The sequence below is a fragment of the Ranitomeya variabilis genome, chromosome 8 (assembly GCF_051348905.1).
Source record: "Ranitomeya variabilis isolate aRanVar5 chromosome 8, aRanVar5.hap1, whole genome shotgun sequence".
In the NCBI taxonomy this organism is placed as follows: Eukaryota; Metazoa; Chordata; class Amphibia; order Anura; family Dendrobatidae; genus Ranitomeya; species Ranitomeya variabilis.
Window position 1 is genome coordinate 213255537 of NC_135239.1, and position 24673 is coordinate 213280209.

General features: G+C 49.3%; 2 protein-coding genes across 3 annotated transcripts in view; one reads left to right on the top strand and one right to left on the bottom strand.

Annotated features, from left to right (window-relative positions):
• LRRN1 (leucine rich repeat neuronal 1) overlaps positions 1–7470 on the bottom strand; it is a 94680-nt gene extending 87210 nt beyond the window's left edge. The window contains exon 1 of the mRNA XM_077276850.1: positions 7369–7470. The gene's annotated coding sequence lies outside the window, so the exon portion shown is untranslated. The remainder of the gene's footprint in view (positions 1–7368) is intronic.
• A 10-nt stretch (positions 7471–7480) lies between these two features.
• Positions 7481–21456, top strand: CRBN (cereblon). 2 transcript variants are annotated; one of them, XM_077276853.1, is made up of 11 exons: positions 7481–7590; positions 7981–8084; positions 9295–9497; positions 10143–10292; positions 11005–11170; positions 12985–13047; positions 13125–13209; positions 17262–17377; positions 17453–17517; positions 17591–17722; positions 20698–21456. In XM_077276853.1, the coding sequence occupies exons 2-11, from the start codon at positions 8007–8009 to the stop codon at positions 20882–20884; spliced, it is 1245 nt and encodes a 414-aa protein (XP_077132968.1). In that variant the 5' UTR covers positions 7481–7590; positions 7981–8006; the 3' UTR covers positions 20885–21456. The 2 variants fall into 2 exon arrangements, with proteins under 2 accessions (XP_077132968.1, XP_077132967.1); XM_077276852.1 differs by having other exon boundaries at positions 7510–7662.
• Positions 21457–24673: the final 3217 nt, after the last annotated feature.

Below are 24673 nucleotides of genomic sequence, written 5' to 3' on the forward strand. Positions count from 1 at the left end.
TGTACATAGGGTAGTATTATAGTAGTTATATTCTTGTATATAGGAGCAGTATTATAGTAGTTATATTCCTGTACATAGGGGCAGTATTATAGTAGTTATATTCTTGTACATAGGAGCAGTATTATAGTAGTTATATTCTTGTACATAGGGGGCAGGATTATATTAGTTATATACCAGCGCTCTAAGCCTTTGCCATCTCTCCTTCTTTGCTCTTCTTGGAATCTCATACACGGTGCATTATTCAGCAGGACGTGGCACTAAGTGCAGGGAAAGGTTCAGCCGAGTGGAAAGGACATAGCAAATCTGTGTTTTTTCCTGGGTCATGAAGCTGGGATCATTTACAGAAATGTTATCTTGTAGTGATTTTCACGTCGTTGATGTTAATACCTGCAATGACTGGAGTTCGCCCTTTACGTGAATAAGGGCCAATGATGCCACAATTAATGAAAGCGCTGCGCTGGCAGAACTGTGACTCCCCGCAGGTGATGGCAGCTCCTGGGTACACGCCGCGGTTGCAGGTGATCGTTACCTGGTAGATAGTGAACAACGCTCCACAGGGTAACAGCTCATCAGAAAGAAGAAAATGCAACAGCCGCAGAATCTTCTCCTGACTCATGAAGAGCTATATATAGAGAGACCACACAACTCAGTGAGTCTCAGAGGCCTCATCGCCGCCGCTCCGAAAAGGTGGACAGCAATGAAGGTTCTCTGTAATGACCAAAGAGAGGCAGCGCTGGACTACTGGGACGAAGAGGGAAAATGGGAGTAGGTGGAAGATGATGGGATCTCTTGTGGTTTCTGGAGGTCACCTTGATCAGTCATTGTCATTGCAGGATAAGGTGTTCCTGCAGTCTAGAGGGATCTGCAGCCCTAGGTGAGGTGCGTCACAATGAGGGATGAGTGTCTCTGAAGATAGGAGGAAAGATACTGTAATGTGCTGCAGAGAAGGTAATACTCTGCAGGCTAGGGCTGGGGTGATGACTGCAGGGTTCCGGGACTTATAGGGGGTTCTGCATGACTATGGTATAAAACAGCCAAGAACAATGACCTCTTTAACTTTAATAACTCCCAGAAGGAGTGACCTCCCAGACCTTCTGAGGAAGCAGAGACCACTATGACTCCCAGAAAAAGGGGCAACCTCCAAAACTTCCAGAAGGAGTGACATTCTAGTCCACTGTAGAAAGAAAATGCCACCAAAGCTTCGGGGAAAAAGGTGCAACAAAAAAAAAAAAAAAAAAGAAAAGAAAAAAAAAAAAAAGGGAGGCTATCCGGACTCCTGGAAGAGAAGGCGCGACCACCCAAACCTTCAGAAGAAGTACGGTAACCATCTCTCAGACTCCAAAAAGAAGGAGCCATCTCCCAAACTTTAGTAAAAAGGAACAGGCTCCCAGACTCGAAGAAGGTGGTGCCACCTCCCAGACACCGAGAAGAAGGAGTGACCTCCCGGATTTTCAGAAGAAGGAAGAGACTTGCAAATGTCCCAGAAGAAAGAGTGATGTAATACTATTGTAGGAACTCCAGGAGTCTGGTAGCGTGGGGCAATGAACAGACAGAGACGGGTTTCTTTAGTGCAAATAGTGTATTTGTATCACAGCAATAGCACCCAAAACAATATACTGAGAACCCGCAATGAATCAAGTCCCTTAACCATATACAGCAAATCGGCAGAGTTCTTACGGCAGAGTCCTCGGCAAGGTGAGTGTGACAGGTGACGTGGTGCAGATCCAAAACAAAGAGTCAAATCCAGGTATGTAGTAAACACCGGGAAGTCCAGAACAAGTCCTCAGGTTAATCCCAGGTGTGGCATGAACACGGGTAAGTCCAGAAACAAGTTCTCAAGTTGATCTCAGTTGTGGCATAAACACAGGTAATAACAAGGTCAAAAATGGTGCACACATCAAATGTAGGTGGTGCTCGCCCTGAGCCATTGGACGCACGCCGGTACATCATCTATTGCAGTTACGCTGCCTTTCCCATATGCCATATTGGCAGGTGACATATTATGCACGTTACCAATCATATACAGACTTCCTTGAAAAAGACAGAGTGTGCCGAAACGTTGGAATATTGATGTCTGCTATTTTGTTGCTGGCTGTCTACTAATAAATTCATCCGTTTTGGAAAAAATTGTGGACTTGTTGAGTGCCGAAGGTTATTTTTCTCATATAAACACAAGTCCAGAACAAGTTCACATTAAAGTATGATACTGGTGTAGATTCCAGTAGCTCCTACCAGGGGGAGTAAATGAAGGATTAAGTAGCAAAAACACAGTCCAGCAACATAGTTTCAAAACACAGTTCAAAAACAGAGTTCTTACCAGGAGTGAACCAAGGGTTAAGTTCCAAAGTCAACAGACTAAAGATAACTGAGAGTGTAGCTTACATAGGCAGAGAATGTCCAGAGCCACAGGTAGAAGCACAGTAGAACAAGCAGCTGAGCTGAAGGGAAAACGGAAGCAGAATACTCCAGCAAAGAGGCTGACACCTGAGCCGGGTTTTAAACAAACGAACAGGAAGTAGGGCAGACAAAAACAGCAAACTCCATCTTATTAAAGGGTAAAATCATTCACAAGGTGACTTGAAAAACCCGTAATACTGACAAGTGACCTCCAAGAGTTCCATAAAAAGGGACCATCTCCCAGACTCCTAAAAGAAGGAGCCACCTCACACCCACACTTGGAAGAAGGACCAACCTCTCAAACTCCCGGAAGAAGGAGTGAGCTCCAAGACTGCAGGAAGGAAGAGGCACCCTCCCAGAAAAATAAGCCACCTCACAGAAGGAGACCTACCTGCCAGACTCACAGAATATGGAGCCACTTTACCAGACTCACAGAAGAAGGAGCCACCTTCCTAGACTCACAGAATAAGGAGCCACTTTCCCAGACTCACAGAAGGAGCCACCTTCCTAGACTCACGGAATAAGGAGCCACTTTCCCAGACTCACAGAAGAAGCAGCCACCTTCCTAGACTCACGGAATAAGGAGTCACCTTCCCAGACTCACGGAAGGAGCCACCTTCCTAGACTCACGGAATAAGGAGTCACCTTCCCAGACTCACGGAAGGAGCCACCTTCCTAGACTCACGGAATAAGGAGTCACCTTCCCAGACTCGCGGAAGGAGCCACCTTCCAGAGGAAGGATTGACCTCCCAAACTCCTAGAAGAAGGAACCACCTCTCACACTTCCAGAAGAAGGAGCCACCTCCTAGACTTTCAGAAGAAGATGCCACCTTCCCACACTCCAAGAAGAAGGATGTAAAAATAGATTTGACACTCCAAAGTAGATGCAAAGAACATAAGAGTATTTTACTAGTACAAGTTCATCCACTGTATAAACAATATTGACGTTTCGGCCGGTTACATGTCCTTTATCAGAACTAAAAAGTATAAATTACAACAAAATAATTTGTAAATGTCATGGGTTTACCACGACGGAGAGGAGCCATAAGACTCCAGCGTCTGATTTCTCCTACTCCTGCACTGATTAGAAGCACTTCACCTTCATATTAAACATATTCTTTTAGCAGTGCAGGGGTTAATCTGCTCTTCTGAGAGCTCCTGGAGCTTAAGGCTCTGAGCTGTGCACGGTTAGCCACTCTCATCTCCTATATAACCTGGGTCCTGGCTAGCACTCCTTGTCAGAGCTAGCTTTTGCTGCATGGCTGGAGGTTGTTGTTGGTGGCTATTGGAGAAGGCGGTTGGTGGATTTATCGGTGACTTCTCTGTATAGGATCCTCTAGCAGTATTTCCAGGGTAGTCAGGGTTTCTCCAAGCCTCTCCGGAGTGCTGGCCTTAGCATCATCCTCCCACAAAGGGTCAATCTTGCATGACTCACTGTCTTCCTCAGGCTTCCTCCTTATATCCAGGGGTAGGCAGACAGGTTGGATGGTTTTCAGGCCTCCCAGATCTTGGAATGGCGCCTCAGAGATCAATGCACTACAGGAGGTGATCTGCGGCATTTGGAGAGCAGAGGGGTCATGAATGGACAGTCAGGAAAGGTCAGCAGAGATTCATCAAGAGGCATGGGCACATTCAGGCTGCAGATGGTAACTGAGCTAATTCAATTATCGGAACTTCTGTAAGGTAATTAAGACTCTAGACAATATGAGGAATACACAGAATGATGCAAGACAACACTCCGAAAATCAGCAAAATATGAACAAAATATAGACACAATGATACCCCACTCACAGGCCCCGCAGGCTTAGGGCCACAACGCCTGTGTAATGTTCTGGCTGCACCAATGACAGGAAACTAACATGCTTTCATTTTCTGAATGTTACACAAATGATGATGCAGAGCTGTGAGGACTTGGTGATCTTCTTACTGACAGAAGATGGGGGTCCGCACCAAGATCAATCTGAGCGGCGGGAACCTTTCATCTTTATAATGGAAGCACAAACTCTAAGTTCTAAGATTCTAATCATACATAGAGAGCGCCATCTGCTGGGCACTGTGTGCATGACCACTCTTCAGAGACAGGACGGTGATATCCCCCAGCATGGGGGGAGCGGGGCCAGGACCCCATAAAATCTAACGTAAGGAATAAAGACAGATATTACCAGAGCAACCAGGACTCACAACGAGGCGTTTCTTCACTTCTGCCCCAAAGATCTTTGTGGGAGGCTCTAATATAGGGGCTGTGGGGGGATCTATTATAGGGGCTGTGGGGGGATCTATTATAGGGGCTGTGGGGGCTGGGGAATCTATTATAGGGGCTGTGGGGGGGATCTATTATAGGGGCTGTGGGGGGATCTATTATAGGCGCTGTGGGGGGGATCTATTATAGGGGCTGTGGGGGGCTCTATTAGAGGGGCTGTGGGGGGATCTATTATAGGGGCTGTGGGGGGATCTATTATAGGGGCTGTGGGGGGATCTATTATAGGGGCTGTGGGGGGATCTATTATAGGCGCTGTGGGGGGATCTATTATAGGGGCTGTGGGGGGATCTATTATAGGGGCTGTGGGGGATCTATTATAGGGGCTGTGGGGGGATCTATTATAGGGGCTGTGGGGGGGAATCTATTATAGGGGCTGTGGGGGGAATCTATTATAGGGGCTGTGGGGGGATCTATTATAGGGGCTGTGGGGGGATCTATTATAGGGGCTGTGGGGGGATCTATTATAGGGGCTGTGGGGGGATCTATTATAGGGGCTGTGGGGGGATCTATTATAGGGGCTGTGGGGGATCTATTATAGGGGCTGTGGGGGGATCTATTATAGGGGCTGTGGGGGGGATCTATTATAGGGGCTGTGGGGGATCTATTATAGGGGCTGTGGGGGGATCTATTATAGGGGCTGTGGGGGATCTATTATAGGGGCTGTGGGGGGATCTATTATAGGGGCTGTGGGGGGGATCTATTATAGGGGCTGTGGGGGGATCTATTATGGGGGCTGTGGGGGGATCTATTATGGGGGCCGTGGGGGGATCTATTATGGGGGCTGTGGGGGGATCTATTATAGGGGCTGTGGGGGGATCTATTATAGGGGCTGTGGGGGCCGGGGATCTATTATAGGGGCTGTGGGGGATCTATTATAGGGGCTGTGGGGGGATCTATTATAGGGGCTGTGGGGGGATCTATTATAGGGGCTGTGGGGGGATCTATTATAGGGGCTGTGGGGGGGCTCTATTATAGGGGCTGTGGGGGGATCTATTATAGGGGCTGTGGGGGGATCTATTATAGGGGCTGTGGGGGGATCAAAAATAGGGGCTGTGGGGGGATCTATTATAGGGGCTGTATAGGGGTTGTGGGGGGATCTATTATAGGGGCTGTGGGGGATCCATTATAGGGGCTGTGGGGGGATCTATTATAGGGGCTGTGGGGGATCTATTATAGGGGCTGTGGGGGGATCTATTATAGGGGCTGTGTGGGGGATCTATTATAGGGGCTGTGGGGGCTCTAATATAGGGGCTGTGGGGGATCTATTATAGGGGCTGTGGGGGATCTATTATAGGGGCTGTGGGGGGATCTATTATAGGGGCTGTGGGGGGATCTATTATAGGGGCTGTGGGGGGATCTATTATAGGGGCTGTGGGGGGATCTATTATAGGGGCTGTGGGGGGGATCTATTATAGGGGCTGTGGGGGCTCTAATATAGGGGCTGTGGGGGCATCTATTATAGGGGCTGTGGGGGATCTATTATAGGGGCTGTGGGGGGATCAAAAATAGGGGCTGTGGGGGGATCTATTATAGGGGCTGTATAGGGGCTGTGGGGGGATCTATTATAGGGGCTGTGGGGGGATCTATTATAGGGGCTGTGGGGGATCTATTAGAGGGGCTGTGGGGGGATCTATTATAGGGGCTGTGGGGGATCTATTATAGGGGCTGTGGAGGGATCTATTATGGGGGCTGTGGGGGATCTATTATATGGGCTGTGGGGGGATCTATTATAGGGACTGTGGGGGGATCAAAAATAGGGGCTGTGGGGGATCAAAAATAGGGGCTGTGGGGGGATCAAAAATAGGGGCTGTGGGGGGATCTATTATAGGGGCTGTATAGGGGTTGTGGGGGGATCTATTAAAGGGGCTGTGGGGGCTCTAATATAGGGGCTGTGGGGGATCTATTATAGGGGCTGTGGGGGATCTATTATAGGGGCTGTGGGGGGATCTATTATAGGGGCTGTGGGGGGATCTATTATAGGGGCTGTGGGGGGATCTATTATAGGGGCTGTGGGGGGATCTATTATAGGGGCTGTGGGGGCTCTAATATAGGGGCTGTGGGGGCATCTATTATAGGGGCTGTGGGGGGATCTATTATAGGGGCTGTGGGGGGATCAAAAATAGGGGCTGTGGGGGGATCTATTATAGGGGCTGTATAGGGGCTGTGGGGGGATCTATTATAGGGGCTGTGGGGGGATCTATTATAGGGGCTGTGGGGGGATCTATTATAGGGGCTGTGGGGGATCTATTAGAGGGGCTGTGGGGGGATCTATTATAGGGGCTGTGGGGGATCTATTATAGGGGCTGTGGAGGGATCTATTATGGGGGCTGTGGGGGGATCTATTATATGGGCTGTGGGGGGATCAAAAATAGGGGCTGTGGGGGATCAAAAATAGGGGCTGTGGGGGGATCTATTATAGGGGCTGTATAGGGGTTGTGGGGGGATCTATTATAGGGGCTATGGGGTCTCTATAATAGAGGATGTGATGGCTCTATTGCTGTGGTGGCCCAATTATAGGAGTTGTGGGGGGCTCTAAAGAGGATATGGGGCTCTATTATAGGGGTTCTTATCGGTCATGTGGGTGGAGGCTCTATTATAGAGGATGGGGGTCTCTATTATAGAGGATATGGAGGGCTATATTATAGATGATCACAGTCCTGGTCTCCCTCCTCTCAGTAATGTGCAGCTGGATGCTAATACTTCTGACTGACCCGTTGCGCTCTCGGTTGATGCTGGGACTTGTAGTCCCGCCCTCCTGGCTTTGGTTTCCGCGTTCTTGTAGTTTGCCGTTGCTATGCGTACAGGATACCGCGGGCGTGGCTTACGACTAACCAATCAGCTCTGTTGGGGGCGTGGTTCAGAGACCTGACAGGGGGCGTGGTCTCCCGGGGTGTCTGCGTCCTTGGCTCCCAGCATGCACCGCTGGTAAACAGGTATGGCGGATGAGGAAGAGGAGGGTGATCCCGGTGTAAATAACATGGGCAACCAGCTGCAGCTCATCCCCGGTAACGTATCACACGGTCACTGAGGCGGACGCCGCCGTCACGTCTGTTGTGTTTATACTGCTTCCCATAATGCACCGCGTCCTGCTCCTCGGCCACAGATGGCGCAGTAGTGGTAGCCAATCAGAACACTGCTTTCATTTTGAAACCTTCACTGTTAAAGTGTTACCTGCAATCTTATTGGTTGTTCCTTATTCCTGCAGGGGCCATGGGGCTGCTTTTCCCATCATGCTTTGCCTCTTCTTCTTGTCGCCATGTTTCCGTGTGGCGACTTCTGGTGTAATAACAGTCGCTGAGATTAATAATCTTCTCCCCTGACAGAAAGCGAGGAAGACGACGACGTCGAGATGGAGGATCCTGATGGCGGAGACCAGGAAGCGCCCAACATCATCAACTTCGACACCAGCCTGCCGACGTCACACGCCGTGCGTACCGCGGGGGGTGCACTTACTTTTACGTCCTCTGCTTGTTGTCACTGAATTAGAATTACTTATTTTACGATTTTGTATCCAGAGGCCGTTAAGTCGTGTCCGGTCGCTGTCACAGCAGAGGTTTTGGTACAGTTGTATGTAGTGTGGCCGGGGGGGATCCTGCTGCAGCCAGATGTGATCGTCGGGTCTGCTTGGCGGATCTGTGGCCTTATGATGACCGCGAGGGCGGAGCATCACATAGCTCCGCCCATAACCACGCGTTACTGCATGGGGACCGGCCGCGGTGCGCCCTGGAGGGGGAGCAGGAGACTGTCGCTGCCCCCTGCTGGAGCTCTTATTGGCCGCCATCATCGCGGGTCCGTCACATGGTCAGGATCCAGAGGTGCAGACGTCACCGGTGGATCGGCCCCTACTACAGCGGCTCCGCACCGCCTGCCGCCAAACTCGCTCTCCACCTACTGGCCCTAGGGAAGTCAGCGGACCACCGAAGACACTGATTGGCTTCAGGGTCAGGTGACTGATGGGCGAGACAGCGGCGTTATTCGGCCGCCTTCCTTCCCCTCCTTTTAACCCCGTCCCATCACTGCCTGGTTTCGTTTTTGCACTTTCATTTGTTTCCTCTTCTCCTTCCAGGAGCCGTCACTTTCTGTTATCACCTCCCCTGGACCGGGGATTGTTGTCGTTCACATTCCCATAAAATGCTCCAAAAAATGGGAAAATTAAAATTCTCCTTCTGTGAAAGGGTAGAACGTGCACAATTCTGCCTTTGTTCTTGGGATTCGGTTCCTTGTGACTCGGACCCTCGATTCTCCAGCACGATGACGGCGACGTCTGACTTCTTTCTTTATGTCGCTGTTTTCTGACACCCAGAACTATTTAAATAGTTTTTCATCAGTGAGAACTCTGCTGTTTAACCCCTAAGTTGCTGCCCCTCGGATCCACACGGTGACCGCGCAGCCCTCCCACCTGATTGCATTGAGCACCCCTCGTCTTCTAGTTTACTATGTATCAGTGCAGTGTTACAAACCTGGGGTCCGGGCTGTAAGACCCCTCAGCTGTGAGAAGCGTTTCGCCACCTCTGGACTTAGAAAGATAATGTCATTAGGTGACAGCAAGCAGAGATCTTGATAGTGGGTAATGGGGAGGAACTGCAGCCCCCTAAAAGGTCGTCACTTCCCCTCCATTGTCTCGTCCTCCTCCGCAGTACCTGGGCGTGGACATGGAGGAGTTCCACGGGAGGACACTGCACGATGACGACAGCTGTCAGCTGATCCCGGTGCTGCCGCACATCCAGGTGATGCTGATCCCGGGCCAGACGCTGCCGCTGCACCTCTCCAGGCCGCAGGAGGTCAGCATGGTGCGCGGCCTCATCCAGCGGGACAGGACGTTCGCAGTGCTGGCCTATAGGTGTGTCAGGCGGGTGCTATATACTATATACAGTGCAAAATCCCTTTAATCCCTTCGCATCCAGGCAAGTATTTTTTTTCTCTCTTTTACTTTCATTTTTTCTCCCCTCTTTTTTTCTGTCTACATGGCCATATGTCGGCGTGTGTTTTTTTTTTTTTTAATTATTGGCAATGACTGCAGAATAAATTCTGTAATATTTTTCCAGTTTTTATAAATTTACAGAAGTGACGGTTATGAGTATTTTTTTTTCTTCTTATTTTTCATTTTTTTTTAAGTTAATTTAATAAGTGAGAAAAGAATTACAACTTTCAGAATTTTCCTATTTTTTTTAATTTTTTTATTAATTTATATTTAATAGTCCTGTAATACAGGAGGATATTGTAGATTTTGAGATCTCCTATGAGGAGCTTCACAGACGGCGGTCCTGCAATTTGTGGAGCCTCTGGCTGCCCTGACAACACATAAGCAGCACGTTGTGCGTTGTCGGTGGGAGCAGGGGGATACAGATCGGGTGCAGGTTGTGTCACACTGGCCTTCCTCCCCGGGGAGGCACTTTGTGGTGTTAGATGAAGGGAATATCTATGTGTAATCAGCGGAGCCATCACGGTGACAGTGTTAACTGTCTTTATACATTTTCTATCGCAGTGAGGGTCTGCAGAGGGACGCTCGCTTTGGAACGACTGCAGAAATCTACGCATATCGCGAGGAGCAGGAGTACGGCATCGAGACCGTGAAAGTGAAAGCCATCGGGCGCCAGCGATTCCAAGTGCTGGAAATGAGAACCCAGGCAGATGGGTGAGAGGGGGAGAAGCTGGCAAAAAATAGCAAAATAACCTCTGTGCCGACAGGTCTGCCCAGGAATGAGTAATCTGTGATAGGGAGAGGGTGACGCAAGAATTTGCCCGCTGTGCAGTGACACTTCCCCCACTCCGATAATGCTCTGTTACAGGTTTGGTGATGGCACAAGTGGGTGTTCATTCCCGGGTGCGCTGGCCTGTAGTGGATCTGGGCATGATGGAGACCCTATAGTAATTCTGGGCACTGAGCCAGCCTGTAGTGGCGCTGGGTAAGGTGGCGGTTCTGGGCACGGTGGCGGCCCTGTAGCGGTTCTGGGCACGGTGGCAACCCTGTAGCGGTTCTGGGCACGGTGGCGGCCCTGTTGCGGTTCTGGGCACGATGGCGGCCCTGTAGCGGTTCTGGGCACGGTGGCGGCCCTGTAGCGGTTCTGGGCACGGTGACGGCCCTGTAGCGGTTCTGGGCACGCTGGCGGCCATGTAGTGGTTCTGGGCAGGGTGGCGGCCCTGTAGTGGTTCTGGGCAGGGTGGCGGCCCTGTAGCGGTTCTGGGCACACTGGCGGCCCTGTAGTGGTTCTTGGCACGGTGGCGGCCCTGTAGTGGTTCTGGGCACGGTGGCGGCCCTGTAGCGGTTCTGGTCATGGTGGCAGCTCTGTAGTGGCCCCGGGATTGCAGCGGGAACTTTCATGTTAATTGAATCTTTGCTCCACCAGGATCCTGCTTGCTCGGGTGCAGATCTTACCGGAGAGGGTCCTGCCATGTCCAATGACGTCTGTCCTGCTGGATTCTCAGAGTCGCCATCAAGTGCTTCCGTGCAGTAAAACCCTCAGCCCCCGTAGCCCCCAGAACAGCAGCGAATGGCTGCACAAGTACCGCAGGGTGAGGGACGCTGCTCTGCTTCCACCTCTGGAATAAAATGTTTTTTTAACTGTCCCAAATTACCTAGAATAAAAAAGAAGTGGAAAAACTTTGCAAAATCATAATCATAAACTTCCTTCACCCATGATGACAGCAGCAGTGAGAGTGGACGATCTTCCCGATAGGGAACCCCGAGCAGATAGGCCGCACTCGCCTCCTTCAGTGGTCTCCTATGGACAGATGAGGCTGCGGCTTGTACCTGTGAAGGTGGAGAGCAGGGACTGCAGCGAGTGTGACTGTCGAGTAGTCCTGCAGTATACATATCTCTTCTCAGGGCCTGCTACCTCCGTTTAAAGGGGTTTCCCAGGGGACGGAATATGTAAAAAAAATAACAAGTCTACTGGCTCCCACCTGTGTCCATTGCAGTCTGCATTATAGTCTGTGCAGAGACGGGAACGGCCGATGTCACCATTTCACTAACTGCAAGACCGCTGCCGCCTGTGATTGCCTACAGCCGTCAGGTGACTGAGAGTGCATCATCGTGCTTGGTGATGTACGGCTGCATGCAGCTGCTTGGCCATGAAGCTCCTGGCGGGGGCGCAGTGTCTGTGCTGATGTTAATACCAAAGGAGGTCTGGACTCTGCAGTTATGGGGTCAGCAGAGCGGTGGTTACTTTTCTGCCCTCTGCAGGTGATGGGGAAGATTCAGGAGGAAGAAGTGTCATGGAGGAACTTATTACTCCGGAGGCTTCTAGTACAGGACCGCTCTGGTATTGGTGAAAAATTAGCAAAAAAAAAAAAGTATATATTTGTTTGTTTTTTTTGCAAATCTTTCACACTGTAACTAGGGCATCAATAGGAGGTTGAGTTACAGGGGAAACCGAGGTTTGCTCAGCAGCAGAGACCTAATGATCGTGTGATCGCCATCACTAGAGCTGATGCTTCTTTGCACTATGCGGCGCTATCTGAGCGTTAGAGAAGACCGAAGTGGCAATAAACCTTTGTGTTCTCCCCGGGGTCCTGCAGGAGCTGTAATCCCACTCTGTAAACTTACAATGGTGCAGGGTTTATGTGCCAACGCTTTCCTTATCGACTTTTCCATCACAGGGTAGAGATGAGTTTTCTCAGATCTTCCCTTTGGTAATCCTGAATCATTTCATTTTGTGACTAATCTCTGACTTGGAGTGATGTGTCTCCATATTCTGCAGAGCGTTTCCCTCATTTGGTTGAAGGGCCGACATCTGCAGGATCTGACAACATAGGGCTTGTTTGTAGTCTGTTACTATGGAGACACATTGGTTGGCAGATGCCCTGTGGAAACAAAACTGTAGAAGGCTATGTTCACACTTTGCGTTTTTTGCTGCGGATCCGCAGCCGTTTTCCATGCAGGGTACAGTACAATGTTACCCTATGGAAAACAAAAACCGCTGTGCCCACTTTGCGTTTTTCCGCTTAAAAATCAGCGCGGATTTTCTGCGGAAAAAAAGAAGTAGCATGTCAATTCTTTCTGCGGATTCCGCAGCGGTTTTCCACCTGCACCAATAGGAAAGTGCAGTTGGAAACCCGCAGTGGAATCCGCAGTAGAAACCGCACAAAAAACCGCAGTGAAAACCACCGCGGTTTTGCACTGCGGTTTTTCCAAATCCGCAGCTGAAAAATCCGCAGCAAAAAAAGGATAGTGTGAACAAGCCCGAAAAGTTTTATTTGAGATCTTTTGCAAAGTTTCTCCATTTCTCAGGATTCATTGGGATAAACTTTCAGAAATTGTTTTATTTGAGCTTATTCCCTTTATTTGTCCATTTTAATGTTTGTTTCTTTTTCTCCATATTCTTCAGAGAAAGTTCTTTGGTGCCAATTTGACGTCCTGGCCGTCGTGGCTGTACGCCTTGTACGACGCTGTGAGTACGGATTGTCAGCTCCGTGGTCGGGGGAACGGGAGCGGCACTGATAATAACCCAAGCCAATCTGTCATTAGGATTATCTCATGGAGCGAGTGAAGCGACAACTGCACGAATGGGACGAGAATCTGCGGGACGATTCCCTGCCGGCTAATCCTATAGGTGAGAGGCGATGGGAAGCCGTCACTTATTCATCCAATCAAAAGTTCCAAGAGTTTAAGAAATCGAAATAAAATAAACCTACATAAAGAAGATACCATAAATATTCAAATATTTACGGTATCTTCTCTGTTTATTTTATCTGCCGATTTTGCAAGTTTTCCCCCTACAAAGAATGGAGAGGTCTGTAATTGTTATCGCAGGTACACCTCACCTGTGAGAGACCGAATATAAGAATAAAAAAACAGAAAATCACATTGTAGGATTTTTAAATAATTAATTTGCATTTTATTGCACGAAATAAGTATTTGATCACCGACCAACCAGCAAGAATTCTGTCACTCACAGACCTGTTAGTTTTTCTGTAAGGCCGGGGTCACACTAGACCGTAATACGGACGAGTGCTATGCGATAAAAAATCGCATAGCACTCGGCCCAATGTTAATCTATGGTTCAGCTCCCATCATCCGATATTTTCTCCACCGTATTTCGGATCCGAGGGGACTCGCAGCATGCTGCGATTGTCAGCGTATCTCGGCCGAGACTCGCCAATGCAAGTCTATGGGTGCGCGAAAAAATCGGATTACACACGGACCATGCGTGTGCATTGCGAGAAATACGCAGCGGTGTTCTATAGAAAAGCCGGTAATTCAATTGCCGGCTTCTCATTTCTCCTTCCCAAACCCGACAGGATATGAGACATGATTTACATACAGTAAACCATCTCATATCCCCCTTTTTTTGCATATTCTACACTACTAATGTTAGTAGTGTGTATGTGCAAAATTTGGCCGCTGTAGCTGCTCAAATAAAGGGTTAAATGGCGGAAAAAATTGGCGTGGGCTCCCGCGCAATTTTCTCCGCCAGAGTAGTAAAGCCAGTGACTGAGGGCAGATATTAACAGCCAGGAGAGGGTCCATGGTTATTGGCCCCCCCGTGGCTAAAAACATCTGCCCCCAGCCACCCCAGAAAAGGCACATCTGGAAGATGCGCCTATTCTGGCACTTGGCCACTCTCTTCCCACTCCCTGTAGCGGTGGGATATAGGGTAATTAAGGGTTAATGCCACCTTGCTATTGTAAGGTGACATTAAGCCAGATTAATAATGGAGAGGCGTCAATTATGTCACCTATCCATTATTAATCCAATTGTCTGAAAGGGTTAAAAAAGACACACACATTATTAAAAATGATTTTAATGAAATAAACACAGCGGTTGTTTTAGTATTTTATTGTTCTCTCTGTCCATCAGAAGACCTTCGCTTGGCAAAATAATTAACGCACAAAATACATACCTTCCGATGATCTTTCACGTCCAACGAGGTAATCCATCTGAAGGGGTTAATTATTTTACAGCCATGAGCTGCGCTAATGCACTCGCTCGTGTCTGTAAGCCCCGGGTAATGAAAGGAAATCTGAGTGATCTGTACTTACATTGAGTCGCGGTGATGCGCCCTCTGGTGGATGTTCTCATGAACTGCAGCCTGGGAACTTTTTCCCACGCTCGAGCTCATATGAGGACAACCTGCAGGGGGCGCATCACCGCGACTGAAGGTAACTATAGGTCATTGACCTACATTTCCTTCATTCGCCGGGGCTTACAGGCACGGAGCACAGCTGCATTAGTAGGGCTCCTGCTTGTAAAATATTTTAACCCCTTCAGATGGATTACCTCGTGGGACGTGACGGTTCATCTGAGAGTATGTATTTTGTGGGTTTATTATTTTGCCAAGCGAGGGTCTTAAAATGGATTGAGAGAGCAATAAAATATTAAAACAACCGCTGTGTTTATTTAATTAAAATACTTTTGAATCATGTGTGTGTGTGTTTTTTAACCCTTTCAAACAATTGGATTAATAATGGATAGGTGTCATAATTGACGCCTCTCCATTATTAATCTGGCTTAATGTCACCTTACAATAGCAAGGTGGCATTAACCCTTCATTACCCCATATCCCACCGCTACAGGGAGTGGGAAGAGAGTGGCCAAGTGCCAGAATAGGCGCATCTTCCAGATGTGCCTTTTCTGGGGTGGCTGGGGGCAGATGTTTTTAGCCACGGGGGGGCCAATAACCATGGACCCTCTCCTGGCTATTAATATCTATCCTCAGTCACCGGCTTTACTACTCTGGCGGAGAAAATTGCGCGGGAGCCCACGCCAATTTTTTCCGCCATTTAACCCTTTATTTTAGCAGCTACAGCGCCCAAATTTTGCACATACACACTACTAACAGTAGTGTGGAATATGCAAAAAAAAGGGGATATGAGATGGTTTACTGTATGTAATCATGTCTCATATCATGTCGGGTTTGTGAAGGAGAAATGTGAAGCCGGCAATTGAATTACCGACTTTTCACAGATATCGCGCTGAATGAAATATAAATACAGAATATATATATATGTGTCGCAATGACATATATATATATATATATATATATATATATATATATATATATATATATATATATATATATATATATACTGTATATATGTTTTCCCGAACATTTGAGCACATAAATCCATTAGATGTCGATTTTGCAAGCTTGCGAGAAAAACTCGGCATACAGATGTCACACGGATGTCACACGGATCATTTGATGCGAGGAAATCGCATCCTCGCACTGCACACGGATCACTGTTTTTGAAACATTTGTGCGATTCTCGGCCGTGAAAAACTGACCGTTTTTTTATACGTTAAGTGTGTCCCCGGCCTAAGAAGCCTCCTACTCTGCGCTCATTACCTGGATTAATTGCACCTGTTTGACCTCGTTACCTGCATAAAAGACACCTGTCCACACAATCAATCACATTACAACCTCTCCACCACGGCCAAGACCAAAGAGCAGTCTAAAGACACTGGGGACAAAATTAGAGATCTGCATAAGGCTGGGTATGGGCTACAGGACAATAGGCAGCAGTTGGGTGAGAAGGTAACAACTGTTGGCACAATTATTAGACAATGGAAGAAACAAGATGACTGTCAATCTTCCTCGGTCTGGGGCTCCATGCAAGATCTCGCCTCATGGGGTAAGGAAGATTCTGACAAAGGTCAGGAATCAGCCCAGAACTACACACGAGGACCTGGTCAATGTCCTGAAGAGAGCTGGGACCAGTCTCAGACATCACCATTAGTAACACACTACACCGTCATGGATTAAAATCCTGCAGGGCTCAGAAGGTTCCCCTACAGGATGACTGCACCATATTGAAGGGAGGATAGACGGGGTCTTGTATCATGAGATTTGGTCAAGCAACCTCCTTCCCTCAGTAAGAGCATTGAAGATGGGTCGTGGCTGGGTCTTCCAGCATGACAATGACCCGAAACACACAGGGCAACTAAGGAGCAGCTCCGTAAGAATAATCTCAAGGTTCTGGAGTGGCCTAGACAGTCTCCACACCTGAACCCAATAGAAAATCTTTGGAGGAGCTGAAACTCAATGTTGCCCAGTGAGAGCCCCGAAACCTGAAAGATCTGGAGAAGATCTGTATGGAGGAGGGGGCCAATATCCCTGCTGCTGTGTCTGCAAACCTGGTCAAGAACTGCAGGAAACGCCTGACCCTCTGTACCTGCAAACAAAGGCTTCTGTATCAAATATTAAGTTCTTTTTTCTGTTTTATCGAATACTTAATTTCATGCATAAAATGCAAATGAATTATGGAAAAATCCTACAGTGTGATTTTCTGGATTTTTTTTCTTTAGATTCTGTCTCTCACAGGTGAAGCGTACCTACAATAAAAATTACAGACCTCTCCATTCTTCGTAGGTGGGAAAACTGGCAAAATTGGCAGTGTATCAGATACTTATCTTCCGCGCTGTATTTGGTTTCTTTGTGTCTGTAAAAGTCATATATAAAATGAAAAAAACCTACAACTGAATCTATTAGCCGCATATTACCCTCCTGTATCGATGGAAGTGTGTGCATGCACTGCAGCCGCAGGTGGGAGCCGCCTGAGAGAGACCTGAATGCAGCAGAATGGTGTGACTTTCTGTGATGATATTTGCTCATCTTTATTCCCCAGCCGCTGATTTATTTGTTTGTCTCCTTTTTTTTGGCAGATTTCTCCTACCGAGTCGCGGCTTGCCTGCCCATCGACGACACGCTGCGCATCCAGCTGCTGAAGATCGGGAACGCCATCCAGCGGCTGCGCTGCGAGCTGGACATCATGAGCAAAGTGAGTCCCGGGGATTGCACGCCTGCCCCCGATCACAGTCCCCCGTGGTGACCCCCTGCCCCTCTCTCGTTCCAGTGTACGTCTCTCTGCTGTAAACACTGTCAAGATACGGAGATCACAACCAAGAACGAGATCTTCAGGTGAGCGGAGAAGAGCGGGGCGGCCATGACGGAAGCATCCGGGGATTTATCTATAGTCTTGCCTCTCTTGCAGTCTCTCGCTCTGTGGCCCCATGGCCGCCTATGTGAACCCTCACGGCTACGTACACGAGACCCTGACCGTCTACAAAGCCTTAAACCTGAGCCTGGTGGGCCGCGCATCCATAGAGAACAGCTGGTTCCCAGGGTGAGTGGGCCACAACGTGACAAGGACCCTGGACATACAAGGCGGATAGGGACTCATTGACCAGAATGGACAGACCCCGGTGCGGACCCTTTTTTGGATTTCTCCCCTTTCTTACTATATATTCTGATAGTGGAGGGTCTCTGTTCTTGACTACCACAGGTCGGGGGAGCACATTAATATCTACACCCTTCATTGCAGAGGACCCCTTTAACGTCTCCCATCTCCCAGGTTATAGTCACAGTGAATCTAGAAAAGGATTGTGTGACTTTATACCTCAGCCACGGACATTGTGGAATCAGTCGCTGATGACCCAGGTCTGCGGTCTCCAGGCTGCTGCAGTTGTAAAACTACAACTCCCATCATGCCTCAAGTATCGGCTGCATGAGAGCCTTTAAATGGAAATAAGTGGGTGGTGCCACCTGGTGGATAAATGATGAATGGCGCTCCGCTCCTCTGGGAGGTAAAGGCAGCAGTAGCACAGCTCCCTCCTGTCCTGTTTGTTACAATGTATCAGTGTAGATACAACATACACTCACTGGCCACTTTATTAGGTACACCTGTCCAACTTCTTGTTAACACTTAATTTCTAATCAGCCAATCACATGGCGGCAACTCAGTGCATTTAGGCATGTAGACATGGTCAAGACAATCTCCTGCAGTTCAAACCGAGCATCAGTATGGGGAAGAAAGGTGATTTGAGTGCCTTTGAACGTGGCATGGTTGTTGGTGCCAGAAGGGCTGGTCTGAGTATTTCAGAAACTGCTGATCTACTGGGATTTTCACGCACAACCATCTCTAGGGTTTACAGAGAATGGTCCGAAAAAGAAAAAAAATCCAGTGAGCGGCAGTTCTGTGGGCGGAAATGCCTTGTTGATGCCAGAGGTCAGAGGAGAATGGGCAGACTGGTTCGAGCTGATAGAAAGGCAACAGTGACTCAAATCGCCACCCGTTACAACCAAGGTAGGCCTAAGAGCATCTCTGAACGCACAGTGCGTCGAACTTTGAGGCAGATGGGCTACAGCAGCAGAAGACCACACCGGGTACCACTCCTTTCAGCTAAGAACAGGAAACGGAGGCTACAATTTGTACAAGCTCATCGAAATTGGACAGTAGAAGATTGGAAAAACGTTGCTTGGTCTGATGAGTCTCGATTTCTGCTGCGACATTCGGATGGTAGGGTCAGAATTTGGCGTAAACAACATGAAAGCATGGATCCATCCTGCCTTGTATGGAGCATCTTTGGGATGTGCAGCCGACAAATCTGCGGCAACTGTGTGATGCCATCATGTCAATATGGACCAAAATCTCTGAGGAATGCTTCCAGCACCTTGTTGAATCTATGCCACGAAGAATTGAGGCAGTTCTGAAGGCAAAAGGGGGTCCAACCCGTTACTAGCATGGTGTACCTAATAAAGTGGCCGGTGAGTGTAGACAGTCCATATAGAATGTCAGTGTAACAACAATCGGCAATCGGGGATCTTAAAAAGTCTGTAATAAAGGACCCAGTCCTTCTTTTGTTTTTTTTCCATTGTGACCACTCCAGAGCTGTTACATTTTCCATTCTTCCATCCTTGCAGCCGACACACTCGTTTATTGCTGGAGGTTACAGAGTGTATTCGCTTTTACTATTTTAAGGGGGGAAATATATTTCTGGCATTGTGGGTTTTTATGCCATGTGTGTAATCACTCTGGGGGCCATTACCATCTGCTCCCTGTGCCTGATAGTGGGAGCACGGAGTCCGTGCAAGGGGTTAAATATAGATGGTAAAATGTTGGATAGAGATCATGGAAAACAGCAGTGATGGAGGGGCCAGCGATGGAGCCGGAGTATAAAGCAGGAGGATATATTTAATATCGAACCTTGTATAATCCAGAACCTTAGCCAGATGTGGAGTCTCCGCTCCTGTGAGGAGCGCAACGGAATACACTGTGCATAGGCAGCAGGTGACACGGCACGTACAGGTCTGCGCAGCCACCAGTGATGTGTACATGGATGACAGACACCTCTGTCTCTGCCCTCCCTCCCCTGGGACCCTCTGTCTCTGCCTTCCCTACTCTGGGACCCTCTGTCTCTGCCCTCCCTCCTCCGGAACCCTCTGTCTCTGCGCTCCCTCCTCCGGGACCCTCTGTCTCTGCCCTTCTCCGGGACCCTCTGTTTCAGCCTCCCCTCCTCCGGGACCTTCCGTCTCTGCCTTCCTTCCTCTGTTTTTGTCCTCTTTCACTTCTGAGACCCTCTGTCTCTGCCCTCTTTCCCTTTCTCTTCTGGGCCCCTTTTCTCTCCATCCTCTGGGTCCATTTTTGTCCTCTTTCCCTTTTGGGACCCTCTGTCTCTGCCCTCTCTCATCTGGGACCCTCGGGCTCTGCCTTCCCTCCTCCGGGCTCTGCCCTCCCTCCTCCGGGACCCTCTGTCTCTGCCCTACCTCCTATGGGACCCTCTATTTTTGGGACCCTCTGTTTTTACCCTCCCTCCTCTGGGACCCTCTGTCTGCCCTCTCTCCTTCCTCTGAGACTCTCTGTTGCTCCCCTCTTTCCCTTCCGGGACCCTCTGTCTCTGCCCTCTTTCCCTCCCTCCTCTGGGACCCCCTGTTTCTCCCTACATTCATTCTCTGGGGTCCCTGTCTTGCCTTGGTGGCCCCTTAGGATCAGGCATAGCAGAGCCCCTCATGCCCAGTGCTTCCCTCCATGTAATCTCCCGCTGTTGAGAAACTACAAGTCCCAGCATGCCCTGACAGCTTGTGGGTTTGGGGGAATGCTGGGAGTTGTAGTTTTACAATGGTTTCTGACTCCTGGTGAATGGACAGTGTACCTCTACATGTAGCAGCTCCTGCACTACAGCAATAGGACTGTCGGGCTCTGGATTGTCAGATATTCTGGAGTATCAGGGGTCACGGACTGTCCTGCATATTATGGGGTCCCGGATGTCTCTGCTGCCATCCCTCTGTGTCAGCCTTTTCCGTCTCTTTCTCCCCGTGCAGATACGCGTGGACAATCGCGCAGTGCAGAGCGTGCCGCAGTCACATGGGCTGGAAGTTCACCGCCGTGCGGAAGGATCTGTCCCCGCAGAGATTTTGGGGTCTGACGCGTTCCGCTCTTCAACCTCGAATCCCAGTGCCAGAAGAGGAGGAGGCGAGACAGGACCAGTCCCCGATCCTCTGCCTGTGACGGGCGCACCTCGCCGCCGTGGATCTGTAGACTGGGGATGGGTGCAGCCCCCTGCATGTGACCCGAGGGCCGGGCCGCAGATATGGAGCAGGGGGCCCGGCGCCCTGGGGCCGCACGTCTGTCTGCACCGCGCACTTGTCTGACACTTTACCTGCTCTGCTCATAGACACTGATATTGTGATGTGACCGGTCGGACGCAGCGATACGCGGCCGTCCGGAAACCAGCGAGTCCCAACCATGTGTCCCCGGACCCCCAGCATCAGTCCATCTGTGAATAAAGTCTAATCATCAAGGAAAGTCCGAATATACATCATCTACGAGATCTCTGCCGGCTGTCAGTGAGTGCAAACAGCCTGCACGGATACATTGTACCAAACACAGGACAGGAGACATCTGCGCTGCCGCCGATTCTCTGCACTGGATACAACTGTAACAAATCCTCAGCTGTGAGAAGCATTGGAATTGAAGACAGGTTTCATATCGCTGACAGAAAGCAGAGATCTTATCTATAGAATATATGAGAAAGTTGTACAACTTATATGCGTTAAGCTGTAAATATATAAAACTGGAAATCCCTCGTTTTTATGACTCCGGCGGTGTGAACCTGATCTTATTCCTGTACGGAGGGGGCGGAAGAGAATTTGGGGTTGTTGAGTCGTTATATTCATTGATTCTGGGGGGGCAGAAAGTCCCCTCTGCTGCTCCTCCAGGCAGCAAAGCAAGGGGCAAAAGAGAGAAAATGGTGATCTACCCAGAACAATGGCTGCAGACAGAACCCTACGTATCTATACAGGGAGCTCCCCCTAGTGGTGGCTGCAGACAGGATCTTATCATGTATCTCTGTATACAGGGAGCTCCCCCTAGTGGTGGCTGCAGACAGGATCTTATGTATCTCTGTATACAGGGAGCTCCCCCTAGTGGTGACTGCAGACAGGATCTTATCACGTATCTCTGTATACAGGGAGCTCCCCCTAGTGGTGGCTGCAGACAGGATCTTATCATGTATCTCTGTATACAGGGAGCTCCCCCTAGTGGTGACTGCACACAGGATCTTTTCATGTATCTCTGTATACAGGGAGCTCCCCCTAGTGGTGGCTGCAGACAGGATCTTATCATGTATCTCTGTATACAGGGAGCTCCCCCTAGTGGTGACTGCAGACAGGATCTTATCATGTATCTCTGTATACAGGGAGCTCCCCCTAGTGGTGACTGCAGACAGAATCTTATCATGTATCTCTGTATACAGGGAGCTCCCCCTAGTGGTGACTGCACACAGGATCTTTTCATGTATCTCTGTATACAGGGAGCTCCCCCTAGTGGTGACTGCACACAGGATCTTTTCATGTATCTCTGCATACAGGGAGCTCCCCCTAGTGGCGGCTGCAGACAGGATCTTATCATGTATCTCTGTATACAGGGAGCTCCCCCTAGTGGTGGCTGCAGACAGGATCTTATCATGTATCTGTATACAGGGAGCTCCCCCTAGTGGCGACTGCAGACAGGATCTTATCATGTATCTGTATACAGGGAGCTCCCCCTAGTGGTGGCTGCAGACAGGATCTTATCATGTATGTCTGTATACAGGGAGCTCCCCCTAGTGGTGGCTGCAGACAGGATCTTATCATGTATCTCTGTATACAGGGAGCTCCCCCTAGTGGTGACTACAGACAGAATCTTATCATGTATCTCTGTATACAGGGAGCTCCCCCTAGTGGTGACTGCAGACAGGATCTTATCATGTATCTCTGTATACAGGGAACTCCCCCTAGAGGTGGCTGCAGACAGGATCTCATCATGTATCTCTGTATACAGGGGGCTCCCGCTAGTGGTGGCTGCAGACAGGATCTTATCATGCATCTCTGTATACAGGAGCTCCCCCTAGTGGTGGCTGCAGACAGGATCTTATCATGTATCTCTGTATACAGGGAGCTCCCCCTAGTGGTGGCTGCAGACAGGATCTTATCATGCGTCTCTGTATACAGGGAGCTCCCCCTAGTGGTGGCTGCAGACAGGATCTTATCATGTATCTCTGTATACAGGGAGCTCCCCCTAGTGGTGGCTGCAGACAGGATCTTATCATGTATCTCTGTATACAGGGAGCTCCCCCTAGTGGTGGCTGCAGACATGATCTTATCATGTATCTCTGTATACAGGGAGCTCCCTCTAGTGGTGACTGCAGACATGATCTTATCATGTATCTCTGTATACAGGGAGCTCCCCCTAGAGGTGGCTGCAGACAGGATCTTATCATGTATCTCTGTATACACGGAGCTCCCCCTAGTGGTGGCCGCAGACAGGATCTTATCATGTATCTCTGTATACAGGGAGCTCCCCCTAGTGGTGGCTGCAGACATGATCTTATCATGTATCTCTGTATACAGGGAGCTCCCTCTAGTGGTGACTGCAGACAGGATCTTATCATGCGTCTCTGTATACAGGGAGCTCCCCCTAGTGGTGGCTGCAGACAGGATCTTATCATGTATCTCTGTATACACGGAGCTCCCCCTAGTGGTGGCCGCAGACAGAATCTTATCATGTATCTCTGTATACAGGGAGCTCCCCCTAGTGGTAACTGCAGACAGGATCTTATCATGTATCTCTGTATACGGGGAGCTCCCCCTAGTGGTGACTGCAGACAGGATCTTATCATGTATCTCTGTATACAGGGAGCTCCCCCTAGTGGTGACTGCAGACAGGATCTTATCATGTATCTCTGTATACAGGGAGCTCCCCCTAGTGGTGGCTGCAGACAGGATCTTATCATGCATCTCTGTATACAGGGAGCTCCCCCTAGTGGTGGCTGCAGACAGGATCTTATCATGCATCTCTGTATACAGGAGCTCCCCCTAGTGGTGGCTGCAGACAGGATCTTATCATGTATCTCTGTATACAGGGAGCTCCCCCTAGTGGTGGCTGCAGACAGGATCTTATCATGCGTCTCTGTATACAGGGAGCTCCCCCTAGTGGTGGCTGCAGACAGGATCTTATCATGTATCTCTGTATACAGGGAGCTCCCCCTAGTGGTGGCTGCAGACAGGATCTTATCATGCATCTCTGTATACAGGGAGCTCCCCCTAGTGGTGGCTGCAGACAGGATCTTATCATGTATCTCTGTATACACGGAGCTCCCCCTAGTGGTGGCCGCAGACAGAATCTTATCATGTATCTCTGTATACAGGGAGCTCCCCCTAGTGGTGGCCACAGACAGGATCTTATCATGTATCTCTGTATACAGGGAGCTCCCCCTAGTGGTGGCTGCAGACAGGATCTTATCATGTATCTCTGTATACACGGAGCTCCCCCTAGTGGTGGCCGCAGACAGAATCTTATCATGTATCTCTGTATACAGGGAGCTCCCCCTAGTGGTGGCCGCAGACAGGATCTTATCATGTATCTCTGTATACAGGGAGCTCCCCCTAGTGGTGACTGCAGACAGGATCTTATCATGTATCTCTGTATACAGGGAGCTCCCCCTAGTGGTGGCTGCAGACAGGATCTTATCATGTATCTCTGTATACAGGGAGCTCCCCCTAGTGGTGGCTGCAGACAGAACCTTATGTATCGCTGGCTGCATAACATTCGTCTGTCAATGTGAAATGCCAGAAGCTTTTGTTCTCTCTCTCACAAATGCCATGAAGAGGTCTTAAAAAGTAGCATTTTCCTGTAGAAGGCATGAAGAAATATCGGATTACGTACCGGTAATGCTCTTTTATAGAGCCCACGACAGCACCCACTGAGAGAGGGGATCTGCCCCTAGGAACAGGAAACCTACAGAGAGATAAAAGGGGC